This window comes from Elephantulus edwardii, unplaced genomic scaffold (genome assembly GCF_000299155.1).
Source record: "Elephantulus edwardii isolate Elephantulus edwardi_28Jun2011 unplaced genomic scaffold, EleEdw1.0 scaffold00126, whole genome shotgun sequence".
Classification (NCBI taxonomy): Eukaryota; Metazoa; Chordata; class Mammalia; order Macroscelidea; family Macroscelididae; genus Elephantulus; species Elephantulus edwardii.
Window position 1 is genome coordinate 423,878 of NW_006399876.1, and position 15,260 is coordinate 439,137.

At 50.9% G+C, this 15,260-nt stretch overlaps 1 protein-coding gene across 1 annotated transcript in view; it reads right to left on the reverse strand.

The window, feature by feature from the left end:
• The window catches only part of ANO9 (anoctamin 9), a 26,473-nt gene extending 18,295 nt beyond the window's left edge, over positions 1-8,178 (reverse strand). The window contains exons 1-2 of the mRNA XM_006893337.1: positions 8,149-8,178; positions 7,930-8,037 (exon numbers count right to left, since the gene is read on the reverse strand). Of these exons, the coding sequence (XP_006893399.1) occupies positions 7,930-8,037; positions 8,149-8,178 (138 nt within the window). The remainder of the gene's footprint in view (positions 1-7,929; positions 8,038-8,148) is intronic.
• Positions 8,179-15,260: the final 7,082 nt, after the last annotated feature.

A 15,260-nucleotide genomic window follows, 5' to 3' on the forward strand; every position in this document is an offset into this window, starting at 1 on the left:
ATTTTAAAGTTTACATAGACTTTGGATTTCCATTCATTTATTATTGCAATTTCCCCCCTGCCCAACCTCCCCCACAGTTCGCTCTTCTCTTTGAAAAGTAAAAAAAAAAAATCTTTCATTGTTATACTATCCCTCCCCTCAAGTCCACTCCACCATGCAGCCCTCATTTTGGACTCCCGTTATGACAACAATATCCAATCATATATCCCTTTAAAACAGTTTTCTCCTTCATCTGTTACGCAGTATACATAATTTATGCCCTCTTTCTTGGTCTCCCTCCAACCCGATATCAGTCCCATTTTACAACAGTGGCACTATGCAGTATTTGTCCTTTTGTGTCTGAGATATTTCACAAAGCATAATGTCCACCTGGGTCATCCATTTTGAATAACATTGCATGAGTTCTTTGTTTTTCACCGCAGCATAGTATTCCATTGTGTGAATATACCACAGCTTCTCTATCCATTCATTTTTTTGATGGGCAATAAAAGACACTTAAAATAAAAAGAAGTGAGAGGTCAGACAGTTTCCATAAGGGACTACAAGCAGTGAGAGGAGAGCCCTCAGCCACCAAGACAAATGTCAGGGGACAAGGAACCATCACTCAGTGTGGCCTGGCCGCACCCAGGGCCTGAAGGTTCTGTAGCCTGCTGTTGTGCGGTGCACATGTGGAGAACAAACTGGCGATCACTGGGCATGAGGCAAGTGCAACTGGGTCCAGAGGATGGAAGTCAGAGTCACAAAGGGTGTTGTCTGCCTGCTCGGCTCTGCCCCGAGATGAAGAGCAGCAGGCTCCTCTCCTCTGGGGTCCCTAAATCCCACAGTGTCCACCTGACCACGAGGAACACATCACAGAGCTGACAGAGGGGCCTTGACAGAAGAGCTGGCCAACTGTCACCCAGAGTCACTGAAGACAAGGCCAGACACAGGCCACCAGAGCTGGGGCCAGGGAGACCAAGTCCCATGGGATCCTGGATAGATCTCAGCAGAAAAGGTGGTGACCTGAGAGCCAGACACTCCAGGTGCCCTCCCACCCGGCCGACAGATGACTAAAGAGCTGGGCAACCCAGGTGCCCACCCTCCCACGGAGGAGTGGCCCCAAGTCGAGCATCAGGGTCCAGGCAAGGCCCTTCTCTGATTCCTTCTAAAAGCATAAGCCTGGGTGTTTACTTGTAACTCATAACGTTTCTATACAGTGGAAAGCACAAGAGTCAAATGTACTTTTTTAAGGAAAATGAACCAAAAGAACAAATAAATGTGCCATGGGAGCGTGCAGCCAGTCTCCTGAGACCCTTCTATGCTCTGCCAGGAGCACCACAGGGGTACATGTTCGTGGTTTTCCTTGTTGTTTTGTGGTGCTGTCGAGTCAACTCCATCTCAAGGAACCTTGTCCTGTCCTCTCCCACCCCACAGTCTCCCACACACTCAGGTCCAAGGTGACAGGTACAACAGTCCCTCTCCTGGAGGGTCTCCCTCTCCGGCTCTGACCCTGCCCCTTTCCAGATGTGGTGTCCTTTCCCAGGGACTGGCCCCTCCTCACAGCACGCAGGGATGTGGGATGAAGCCTTCTTGATCTTGCTTCTAAGGAGCACCAGGCTGCACTTCTTCTGACACAGACCTGATCCGATCATTCTTTCAGCAGTCCATGGTTTATTCAGTATTTTTCATCAACACCACAATTTGTTTTTTATGCCCATGAATTTTTTTTATTTTAATGAAAGTTTACGGAGACTTTGGATTTCCATTAATTCATTGCTGCACACTTCCCTCCCTGCCCACCCCTCCCCCCAGTTCGCTTTTCTCTTTGAAAAGTAAAAAAAAAAATAAAATCTTTCATTATTATACACTCCCCTCCCCAGTCCACTCCACTATGCAGCTTTCATTCTGGACTCTTGTCTTGACAATAATACCTAATCATATATTCTTCCTAAACAATTCTCTCCTTCATCTGTTTTAATGCAGTATACATTACTTAACTCCTCTTAGTTTAACCCCAACTCTGATGTCAGAACTGCTTTACAACAATGGAATTATGCAGTATTTGTCCTTTTGTAACTGAATATTTCACTTAGCACAAAGCTCTCCAGGGTCATCCATTTTGTATAATATTTCATTAGTTTCTTGTTTTTTAATGCAGCACAGTATTCTATTCTGTGAATGTACCACAGCTTCTCTATCAATTCACCTGTTGATGGGCACTTGGGTTGTTTCCATCTCTTTGCTATTGTGAACAAAGTAGCAATAAACATGGGTGTGCATATATCTCCTTGGGTGGTGGTTATGGTTTCTCTAGGGTATATTCCCAGTAGTGGAATTGCTGGGTCAAATGGTATTTCTATTTGCAACTTTTTGAGAAAGCTGCCTTCCATAGTGGTTGCACCATTTTACACTCCCACCAACAGTGAATAAGAAGGGTTCCAGTTTCTCCACGACCTCACCAGCGTTCGTTGTTTGCTGTTCTATTAAATTTTACTATTCTTACTGGGGTGAGATGATATCTCATAGTTGTTTTGATTTGTATCTCTCTTAGAACTAGAGATTTTTGAACATTTCTTCATGTGTTTGTTGGCCATCTGAATGTCTTCTTTGGTGAAGTATCTGTTCATATCCTGTGCCCATTTTTCAATTGGGTTGTTTCCTTTATCTTGTTATGGTACTCAAGTATTTTATAAATTCTAGATAAAAGTCTCTTAACAGACATGTCATATTACAAATATTTTTTCCCAGTCTTGGCTTCCCTTTTTATCCTGTTGAAGAAGTTTATGGATGTGCATAGGGATGTGATTCTTAGAAGGTCGCATTCATCTATTTTATCCTCTCCTGGTTGTAGGTTTTTCAGGATGCTTGGAAGACTGTTTATGTTGTGGATTGGGGCTTCTAGAGCTCTTCCAAGCTTTTCTTTATTGGAGTCCTTGGTTTTAGTCCTAGGTCCATGATCCATTTTGAGATGGATTTTGTGTATGGAGTGTGGTGTGGATCTAGCCTAAGTTTTCTATGGATAGTTTTTCAACTTTGCCAACACCATTTGTTAAAAAGCCTGTTGTTTTACTACTTAACTGATTTCATCTCCTTGTCAAAAATCAGTTGACCATAGGTAGATGGGCTGATTTCTGGGTTCTCAATTCTATTCCACTGATCTCTGTATCTGTCATTGTACCAGTATCACACTGTCGTGACCACCATGGCAGTGGAGTAAGATTTGAAATTAGGGAGTGAGATGCCTCCTACCTTATTTCTCTTTTTAAGGAGCAACTTTAAAAGCACCAATTATTTCATCTTTCTTACTCATTATAAGGTTTTGAAAGCACAATTTGCAATAAGAAGGTGAGATTCACACTTTCATGAAGGAAAGAAAAGATCCAGAGGGCTCAACAAGAGATATAGACAAAGGTCGCAGTGTTACAGACATAACTGCGAACTGTCAGTAATAACAAACACTAGTGAATAAGTGGATCTCAGGCAAGGAGGCAAGAACAGGCGTGTGCAGGGGAAACAGACCACAGTGCTGGAGAACACCCTTGGGAAAGCAGAGGTCCATGGGACAGAAGACCCGCAGTAAGACGGATGAGCAGAGGCTGTAGCAACTCACTCAAGAGCCACAGTGGCTGGAAGGGTGGCACAGGCTCAGCCAGTGAACGTTACTGTGAGGTTGTGAGTTGGAGTCAGCGGGACGGTAGCTAACAACAAAGGAGAAGAGGACCAAAGCACCGGGATCTCCAAGTTTCCAGGGCTTGGGGAGGGCTTCAGAGCTTTGAGGCCCAAGGACCCTCAGCATGCAGGACACAGGGGTGGCCAGGGCCAGGCAGGCCATGTGGCTAACGGGAGTGATAGGGCCCCTGCAGCATGCAGGAACAGGAGGGTACAGAGGTCACTCCGGGAAGTGGGTGCTTCACCCAGCAGCCCCGCATAAGTTGAGCTGTCCCCTGGGCTGCACCATTAGGTTTGATGCCCATCACCTACCACCCCACTGCTGGCCCTGGGCTCTATTTCACTCCTCCTGCCAATCAGCACCCCCACCTTCCCAGGGGTCCCAGGCGCCTCCCTGCTCAGGAACCTGCAGTCCAGGTGGAGATCAATTCCACCTGTTCACACCTATCTCAGGACCACCTCTGCCCCTGCTAGTGCCCAGGCCATGGGATTTTCTCTTCTTCCCCAACCACCTTCCGCTGAGCTAACCACACCCTCCTCCAGGAAGCCTCACTTGACTGCTCCAGCCAGTCTGCCTTCCAGAGCTTCTGGGTAGGCTGTCCAGTCTCACTTGAATTTCAGATAAACAGGACACTTCCCAGTACAAGTATGTCCACGATTGCACAGGACAAACTAAGCTAATCACAAGTTCTCACTGCTTACCTGAAATGCAATTGAATTAGATGTCCTGTGGGAATTTTGGGTTTTGTTTTCTACATCTTGTTCCACTCCACCACACCATACCCCCCCACCCCACACACACACACGCCAGAATCCAGCGGCTGGATGTCGAGGAAACCCAGGTCCTCCCACCCCCAGCACAGGCTGGCCAGCATATCCAGCACAGAAGCCAGGAAATCTTCCAGTCTGAGCAGAGAAAGCCACGGCAGAAAACAGTTTGTGTCAGAATTCTTTCCCTGCCTCAACCAACACTGTCCCCCCTCCCCTCCCCACCCAATCCCCTGGCCACTTCTTCCCAATCCCCTGGGACCTTCCAGGTCCCACTGCACCCCATCTTTTGCAAGAGTGAGGCTCGCATCCTGCAGGAGACAGCCCTCCATGACTACACCAATTCCCTTCCAGCTCCAGATGCCCTGGGGCATCCCTCAGCCTCCCACCAGCAGCTGATAGAGCTCCAGATATGCACTCAGCTGTGCTAGTGCCTTAAACCTCTCCCCCATCTAAGGCTAGGAAGAAACCTATAGCGGAGGGACTGGAACAGAGTAGGGAAGTACAGCTTCTGCTGCCTCCCACCGCCCGGGAAGTGCCAGGGACTCTGCAGAGGAGATGGGGAGACATGGGTCACATGGGGACACTGGTTTAACCTGCACTCAGGCCAGAGACCTGTCCACCCAGGAGATGCAATGCATTAGTCACATGAATTAGTGGCTTAAATTCACTCTCCTACAGGGAAGACATGCTAGACTGTAGACCTTGGGAGTCCCCTACACCCCACTGCAGAAACAGTGAAGGGAGAGACCCCAACAGTAAGCACAGGTGGGTAGGGGCTGGGTGCCTGGGCAGTAAGGTGCAAGTGGACAGGGGTTTTAGGGTAACAGGGACAGAGGACGGGACTTGGAAAGAAGGCTGGTCCAGGAACACCTCAGGGGTGGGAGTGGAGCCACTCCTCTGCCTCAGCAATGAGAATACCCTCGCTCATCAATGGCATAGGCCGCTTTAGAACAATAACCCTCACCCCTCAGTCCTCCTGTGCATTCTGCACCAGGGAAGCATTATCCCATTGTCTGGTGGGCTCTCGTCCACACTCAAAGTGCAGGCAGCTCACAGACACTCGGCAGTGTCTCCTTAGTGTCCACCTGGTGCAGCCCTGGCCCCTGCTACCCCCTGGTGCTCAGCACCACCAGAATAGCCAGGTCAAGGTCTACACATTCTGATGACGTCAGACAGATGGACACCAAATTCCATGGGCGCTGGACTCTGCCAACCCCATCCCCTCCCTAGGTTGTCTGTCTAGCTGTCCTAGACACAGAGACCCCCGGAGCCAGCAAGTCCTTGGACTCCATCCTCTGCAACTGGCCTCCAGTGTCTTCAGGAGAGAGAGAAATCTCACCTGTGGTAACCTCACTTCCCAGCCAAGTGGACTGCACGTAGCACCTCAAACGGGGGTCTGGGCCCTGTGTGTCCTTCCCCTGAGCAGCCTGGCTTCTGTCCATGAAATCACATGTGCACTTACTGGCCAGCCTCTCACTAGAGAGGCCCTGTTGACCGTAGACCAAATGGCTGTGAGCCTCAGTTCTCCATCCTGGGGACGGGGTTGACAAGACCACCTGCCTCACAGAACAGCCCTGAGGATGAGAATGGGCAAGAGCAGGAGGCCTCCAGCACAGTCTCATGGACCTGACAGGGCCACTGCCATTCCCCCTCAGTCTCCTCCAGCTACCATCACAGGCCACATCCTGTCAGTCCCCTCATCTCCATCTGTCTGTCCCCTCCTTCTGTCATCCATCCTCTGACACTCACTGAAGACGACACAGCCTTCACAGGGCAGTGCTGGGACACTGAGCTACTGGGCATTTGCCCAGTGGAGACAATACTCTGGCTGTGAGTAGAAGACAGGGGCTGAGGAGATCATGCCTGGAGAGGGAAGTGGGCAAGTGGAGGGCCAGGTGTCTAAGTGGAACGACAGATGCCCAGAACTCAGTCTTTGGGGGCTACAAGATGCTAGAATGTGAGTAGGTGCAGACAGAAATCCTGGAGAGGAAAATGTGTATGGACAGGCCCCAAAGGGCCAGGGCGTACCCTGCGTCCAAGAAATTAGTTCTAAGCGCCTCCGGCGACACAGTGGTGAATCCTCTCAGCAATTTAGTCTTCAGTACCTCCAAAACTCAGTAGTTATTCCTCTGGGAACTGAGTACTCAGAACTTCCAAAGCCCCACAGTTACTCCTCCCAGGGAGCAAGTACTCAGTCCTTTCAGCGACCCATAGTTACTTGCCCTAGGGTCCCCGGATCCAAGTGCTCATCACTTCCATAGACCCACTGACTTCTCATTTCAGGGACGCAGCACTCAGCCTCTCTGAATGCCTGTTGTTCCTCCTCCTGGGGACCAAGTTCTCAGGACTCGAGCTCTGCAGGAGCGTAAAAGGTAGGAGAAGGGAGCTGCCAGCAATGGAGACTGAAAGTTCGGCCCCGATCACCAAAAACTACTTAGGCCAGCTGGGGGGACCGGAACAGGGACACTGGAGAGTCATGGAAGGCATTTGAGCAGGACATGCTCAGACCTCGCCAGGCAGGGCCAGGCCTGCCCTAGTGCCTGCATCTGTTACCATCTAAGAGCTGTCTCACCTCGACCAACCCCATGCCCAGCACAGTGCCAGCACGGGGAGAGGGAACTGGCAGGAGGAGAGGCTGAGGGTCAGGCAGAGGGGTCACCAGATGCTGGACTGAGCAACCAGAGCTGCAGAGCTGATTTGGGAGGCCAGAGCCCCAGAAGGGGCGGGGCGCTGCCAAGCTTCCTGGACCACCCCCTCGGCCCACATGTGAGAGGTGAGTAGGAAGCTAGTTTCACTCTCTGCCTCCTCATGGCCTCCTCCCTGGGCGCAATCCAAGGCTGAGGTGATCATCAGGAGAAATGTCCACCCAGGATCCTGGCCACCTCTAGGACTCCTAGTCTCCTGCTCACTCTCAGGGTCCAGCAGCATTCTGACTATGTCTGAATCCTGAAGGAGCATAAGCCTCAAAGTCAGCTGGTCCCTTGGGCCCCCCAACCCCAGGCCAGCACACCCTGGCCCCTCAGGGCCATTCTCTGGTGAGTGGGGGCATCTGGCTAGTAGAGTGGGTGATCCGCAAGTCTTCTCCCTCTACAATGAGGAGCTACTCACCTAGAGGTCAGTTAGTTACGGGATCCCCAGAATATCTGCAAGGGGAAAAGACGCCCTCTTCCACCCTAGCCCCCAATCCGCAGACTCCATGGTTTCAGGGGTGATGCCTTGGCACCCTGGTTCTACTGTGATTCTGGCCATCCTGGCTCAACTAAGAGGGAGTTGGGGCACCCACAGCTGCCCTTCCCAACCCAGGATGACAGTGCACTGAGGGCCACAGGAGAGCTCAATGTGTGGGCGCAGCCTAAGAATCGCGGAATTGACAGGGGAGCACAGAAAGCGCCGGCGTGGACCCCTCTCAAGTCAGACTCACCTGCATGCTGGAAGGTCATGCAGCGCCCACAGACTGCTGTGTGGCTGCTGGGCCGAAGTCCTGGAACCTGACTTCCGTGTAGGACTTACCCCTCCCTCCTCCTCCAGGCCGGTCCCTAGCGCCGCCCAGAGCAGCAGGGGCGGAGTGAGTACCTTGGAGCCAGGAAAACCCCCAGACTCTGAGCAAGCCCCCAACATCTAGGGAGTCGGGTGAAAAAGAGCTGAGTGAGCCCTGGGGGTCCCCAGGTCTACCCTGGTCCCAGCAGAGTCTCTGCCTCGCCCACCTGCAGCTTTGGGCCAGTGCCTCACCTGTAAGGTGAGTTCTGACTGACACCCCATCCTGGGGTTTTGATCCCTACAGCTGAGGTAGGAAAGCAGCCTTGGATGCAGAGGAATCTAGGTAAGTGCAGGCCTCCCTCCTCAGTCCTCTGCCAGATGCAAACCCAAGGATGTCCACCCCCACCATCTCCAGCCCGGGGTGGTGAAGCAGATCAGTGATCTGTGGTCTGTAATTCCCACCTCACTGTTGAATGAGACTATGCAGTCAGGCATTTGGGGTTCCCCTAGGATTGAACAGCTTGCCAACCATGGCAGTGAGGTACACTGCTCTTTCATGGGGTAACCAAAATCATGCCACTTCCAAGCTCTGCATTCTACCCAAGGCTGTATGTCTTCACCAGAAACCACCCACTCTCCCACCACAGAGCAGCTGGTGGGCTCACCAGGACCGGGTGAGCAGTCCAATGCGTCGTGCTCTGTGCCACCAGAACGCCTTACCATGTTGAATTGTGCAAATAAGGCATATAGAAAGCAAATAAGGATGTGGGTCAGTTGGCTAATATTGGCTTACAATGGTAGAAGCATTCCAGAAGCAGGAAGAGGCCTCCCTCCTAACAAGAAGGGACAGGGGTCCCAAACTGGAAGGTAGACAGAGGTAATGTCAGAGCACCCCAATACTGGGGGGCAAAGAGGGAAGCACAGGGCATGTCATGGTGGGCCAGGGGGCACCTGCAGCACTCTGAGGGACAAGGACATCAATAGCAGCAGGGGGCAGAAGCACTCACATCTGGGGACAGCAGAGGCACCCATAACCTCCATTGTCACAGGGAGCACCTACAATCTCCACAGGAACAAGGAGAACCCACACAATGGGAGGGTGACAGCAGGGAGCCCCCCATCATCAGGGAGCATGTCTGACAGGGCTTAGAGCAAGGCTGCTAGCTTTGCCCTAATGTTTTGGTGGGTGACCCTGTGGCCAGCTCTGACTGTGGCAGGGACAGCACTGGACTAGTGATGACAGCCAACTGTTGGAAAGAACAGAAAACCCAAAGGCTACAAGCTCCTTTGTTTCCCTAGCCACAAGTGGCTAGCCCCAAGGATGCTGGTCCCTGCCATGAGATGCTCTGTCCCCTTAAATATCAGCCCCAGCACAGGGGTCAAGATGGTTCCTGAGCCAGTGCTTCCTGTCCACTCTCAACAGGAAAGAGGAGTGAGCAGAGCAGGGCACCTCATCTTCAAGGCTACTTTCTAGAACTTGCACACAACCCTTGAACTCTAATCCTGCTGGCCACACCTACTGCAAGAAGGGCTGGGCAGTAGTGTCTTTCTTCCAAGGAGCCACATGTCCAGCAACAATAAGGAAGGGGAAAGGCACAGCCCAGCCTCCCTCCCCTCAAGCAGCTAGCTGGGACACAGGTGAAGGGCTGAGTTCTCCGGACCACCTTGCCTGCCCCAAGGTGAACTGCCCCAAGAGTCTGTGTTTGCTTTAACATTGTGTTAAAGGAATTGCACACCTCTCCAGATTCATGGTGACTCTGGTGTCCCACAAACTCACACACCTGCACTTCTGAAAGGTGACTTTATTCTGCATTTCCCACTTATTGACACAGAAATGCTGCTATTTATTTGTTTTCGCATTGGAAGAACCTAAGGATGACAGATTGAGGTTTAGCAGTTTCATTTTGCTCAGATCCACAATTAGCACTTTTAGTGCCAGTTGCCAATTGCTTTGGGAGAATCTGCTTTCAAAGATCTCCTGAGTACTAAAGAGCAATGATCTCAGCCTAGAGACTAAGGTGAACCTGATTCAGGCCAGGTCTTCGCAATTACTTGCTATGCATCTAAGAGCAGGACAATGGCTAAGGATGACAGAAGAATTGATGCCTTTGAGTTCTGGTGCTTGAGAAGAGTATGAACATACCATGGACTGACAAAAGAACAAACAGGTTTGTCTTGGAGAAGGTGAAGTCAAATTGGTCCTTGGAAGCAAGGATTTTGAAACTCTCACATACTTTAGGCACGTGGCCAGGAGAGACCAGTCCTTGGAGAAGGACATCAGGATTGGACGAGTAGAGGGTAGCATAAGAGAGGAAGATCTTGGATTAAATGGATTGACCCAGTGACTGTGGCAATGGAGTCAGGTGTGTGAGAAACGGTGAGGTTTGCCAGGGAGGGCAGGGTTCAGAGCTGGTGTTCCTAGGGTCGCTCTGAGTCGTTACTGACTCAACGGCACATGACAACAACAGCAAGGATGACAGAAGAATTGATGCCTTGGAATTGTGGTGTTGGAGAAAAGGGCTAAATATTCCATGGGTTTCCAAAAAGAACAAACAGATGTGTCTTGGGGAAAAATGCAGCCACAGTGCTCCTTGGCGGCAAAGATGGCAAGGCTTCAGCGCACATATGTTGGGAATGTTGCTAGGAGAGGCCATTCCTTAAAAAGAGACATCATGCTTGGAAAGGTGGAGAGTTGGCAAAAGAAAGGAAGGCCTCCACATTGAGGTGGATTGACACAGTGACTGGCTCAAGTGTGTCAAAAATGATACGGGTGGCGCAGACAGGACAGGATTGGGCAGGATTCAGATCTACTGTCTGTTAGGTCACTATGAGTCGTACTCAACAACACCTAACAATGACAAGTTGAATTCTAAGGTGTGTAACTTATCAGGCTGTTAACCCAGGGTTGGGCAGCCCCTCCTACAAAGGCTCATAGCCTCCTAAACCCCAAGAAGGGGAACAGGGTCTGCTTTAATTGGACAGCACTGAGTTTGGGTTGCAGAATTACACCAGAGTCCTTTCTGGGAGTGTCCAGGCTCTGATGAAGAGTAAGGCACTTGGGACACTTCTGTGGATACTTGTCTCACCAAGGGGTGGCAGCTTCTGCAACCTAAAGGGGTAGGTGAAAGGAAAGGCAGGTCTCATTTCCTCTTCTCAGGAGAGAAAATGAGAGCTGTGTTTTTTAAAAAAGTAACTATGAAATAAGACTTAGAGCGTGAAAATAATTTCCTTATTGCTCCATTCATTCTTTTAACAGGCAGGATCCTAAGGGGAAAATCTAAGTATGTAAAAAATACATGTCTTTTGCAGTAAACATTATGATAGAAAAATTGTAAACAGCCTAGGTGTTCAACAATAGAAAATGTCTGAATGATCATAGCATTTTTGCTTGCTGAACATGCAGGCATGAAAAATTATGTTTCCAAAGAGATTGTGAACATTGGAGATATGTATATAAATGTGAAAGAAGAAAGTAGAAAGAGGGTTTCCCCCCAAACACATTAAAGTACTCAAATACAGGAAAGCAGATTGAATATTTGACATCACATCTGCTTAACAGAACCGAAGACTGCAGCGCTGGGCTTTCTTCTTTGTACAGATCAAATACCTGCAAGCACAGCCCTGGGCAGTTAGTTCTTAGGGTTTGGAACGCTACACTCGCTGAAATGGCAGTTTGAAGCCAGCAAGAGGCATCTTGGAGGACAGGCCTGGTGGCTGCCTTCTGAAAGGCCATGGCCTTGAAAAACCAAGCAACAGCTTTACTCTGAGCTCATAGGACCACCGGGGGCTGGAAGGTCCTCAGAAACAATAACAAAACCCAGCACACCACTGTTAGCAGTTACTGTGAGAAGTGCTGCTTCCCACAGACCCAGCTCACTCCGTGGCCTCGCAGACCACTGGTCAGAGGTCCCACTGTGTCTTGACCAGAGAACGTTGGTTGAACCCAAGTGGGCCTCCTGCATGCCCAGACTCCCAACTCCAGGAGGCCTTGCATGTCCAACACCCTATACCCTAAAGACCACAGTGCAAAGGATCCCTCAACCCAAGACATCCATTCCCTCAGCCATCCAGTGGATTCTCAGCCAGAGACCCTGCAGGATGGAGTAGCACTATCCCGTGGCTGTCCAAGGCTGTGAATCCTTGTGGACACATCCTTCTCCCTCAGAGTGGCTTGGGGGTTTGAACCACTGACCTTTCCGTTCTCAGCTGTGTGCTTTAATCGCTATACTACCAGGACTCCTTCCCCAATACCCTCTTTCCATGGAATGATCTGGTGCCCACCCTGCAGTCAGCACAGTTGGACAGTACCAAGGGGAGAACTCTGGCACAGAGCATATGGCTCTCTCCTTTCACTCTTAGAGGGGGAAGGCTGTCCTCCCACCCCTGAGCAGAGATGTCACAATGTTGGGAGGGTCATCTCAGGATCAACAGTACTGGTTGCCAAGCTTTGTGCCTATGAGAAGCTGCATCCTTCCTGTCCTCTTGTGGCTGATCCCACCCAAGCAAGCTCCTTAGACGTTGGTCTTCTGAGTGTGAACACCTGTCTGGGGCGGGCTATCCTCCCTTCACAGGCCTCTGCAATCAAACTGCTGGACCTCAGCCTATAGCTGGTGCTAGCCTGTTACTGCAGGAGGGGAAGAGCATGGGGGTATATCCATCCGCTCTGAGACCCTCCTTTAGAGCTACAACCTCATTCTTAAATAGCTAAAGTTCCCTCAAGACCTGTTTCCTGGAGAAAAGGGGAGCAAAAGTGATTCCCAGCTGGTCTCACTGTGGCCTCCCACTTCCTCTTCACCTGCACATCTTCAGCCTGCAGCGAGAGAAAGCCAGTTTTCAGAGGAATGTGGTTGTGGTTGTAGGTCCCATCAAGCTGAATGACCTTATAAACAATAGCTCTGAACACTGTCCTATCCTGTGCCATCCTCAAAATCTCTGACACACTGGAGCCCATTGCTGCAGTCACTATGCCAATCCAGCTGGTTGACCCTTCCTCTCTTTCACTGACCATCTACCTTTACAAGCATGATACCCTTTTCCAAGGAATAGCCTCTCCTAACATGTCCAAAATGTGCAAGATGACCTTTATCATCTTTGTCTCCAAGGAGCACTCTGGCTGCACCTTCTCCAAGACATATCTGTTTGTTCTTTCTACAGTCCATGGGATACTCAATACTCTTCTCCAACACCAAAAAGGCATCAATTCTGTCTTCATTATTCATTGTCATTCAGACATACAGCAAGTGATTGAAAAGACCATGGCCTGAATCAGCCTCATCTTAGTGATGTCAAACTGACATCAGTGTTCCTCAGTAATCTGGAAAGGTCTCTGCAGACTTTCCCAGTGCAATGCGTCTCCTGTCTCCTGATTTCTGGTACCAACGGCGTTGATTGTGGATCGAAGGAAGATTAAGTTGTTGACAGTTTCAATTCATTTTTCTTTTTCTCAAAAGGAAATATTTAGAGACCACTCAGGCTGGCCGTCATTGTTACTATCCTCACTGCTTACCACTGCAGGCTAGTCACCTCCCTGTGGACTTTGACCCACACTGTGCACAACCTGGCATTCCTGCTGTCCCTCTGCCAAGACCAGAAGTGGCCATTTCCTCTAATGGCCCTGCCTAGTTCCAGCATCCTGGCCCTTCTGTCTGGCAACTGGACAGCTAAGAATAGTCTCTGAACGTAAGCTCTGCCCTTGCATCCTTTCTCAAGCACAAGACCCTAGAGTTGAGGGGCCCTGTGCACTCCTCTTATCTTGGTGCCACTCATATACCTAATTCCTCTTCTGGGGAGGTGCTCATTGCTGGCTACTTCACCCAAAGTCCCTTGTAGATTCCTAGATGTCCTGCATTCCTCCCATTTTCTCCCAGTCACTAAGTCATGCATTGGACGGAGCTGCAGAAGGCAGCCGCTGTTGGGGGGCAGGGGATCAGGGATGATCCCGCAGCTGGAAGAGGACCAGGCTACAATTTGGGGAGACTAGGCTGCAGCTGGGGTGGGGATGGGACTGTAGCTGGGATGTGGATGTACTGAGGAAGACAGCTGGAGGGGAATTAGGCTACAGCCTGGGAGGGGGGGAATAGCTGCAACTGAGGGGAACAGGAAAGCAGCTGGAGTGGGCAGAGCTGTAGCTGGGGGACGGGGGGGGATGAGATCCAAGCCAGTGAAGACACAGCTCTCTGGCCGTGGGAGTGAGGAATGAGGTTCCCAGGCTGGACAGAGCTCATCAGCCTTTCTGTGTTTGAGGTTCTTCACCTCTAATGAGGACACGCCACAACAGTTAACATCTCTAAAGTGTTGGAAACTCTTGCTACTGAATGACCAAAGCTCCTTGGGGGCTAACTACCAGGAATTTTGCCCAATGCATGGTCTGCTGGCCAAAAGAGGGACGCAGACTGGTCCACGGACTGCAGCCCCTCACTGGCACCCCCATCCCCACCCTCTGCTCCTTGTGGGCCTCTTAGTCTTGAAAAATGGTGGATTATAGACATCCCTTAGGAGAAAAGAAGGGAAGTGTAATCCTAAACTCAGAAAACAGCCCTCCCCCTTCTCACTAAGATGGCACAACCAGAAAGTACAGGAGAGACAGGAAGCAGCTGTGAGTGGGCAGGAGCCAGGCTTCTCTATGGGCCACTCAAGGTGGATCCCACTGTGACTGCGTGCTGGCCAGTACAGCCAGGGTTTTGCCCAATCCTCCCTACCTGTGGTCCCCTGCTGCTTTTTTTTGGGGGGGGGCATTTTCCTACCTCATTGTCACTCATTTGCTGCCCCCACTACAGGAGAACCCCAGTGGACTAGGTCATGGGCTGGACAAGGAGCAGGCAGGAGGCAGCAGCCAGACTCAGGAAAATTCTCTGAAAGCACATCTGGGGCCAGGACACACCTGGGAACTAGAGCACACCTGGAGTTCAGAGCACACCTAAGGGTCAGAGCACAACTGGGCCAAGGCACACCTGGGGGTCAGAGCACACCTGTGGCTGGAGTACACCTAGGGAAAAGAGCACACCTGGGGGCCAGGGCACACCTGGGGGCCAAAGTACACCTGGAGGCTGAACACACCTGGGCCTGAGTATACCTGGGGCCAGGGCACACTTGGGGCTAAAGTACACCTGAGGACAGGGCACATCTGGTGGCAAAGTACACTTGGGGGGCAGAGCATATCTAGAAGGAGAGCACACCTGGAGCTAGAGCACATCTGGGGACAGGGCACATCTGGAGGCCAGAGTACATTCAGGGCCAGAGTATACCTAGGAGCCAGAATGTACCTGTGGTCCAAAGCACACCCAGGAGCCAGAGCACACCTGGGGGCCAGAGTGCACCTGGGACCAGTACTTTTTGGCACCATTGGCCCTGGCCTATTGGGAGGG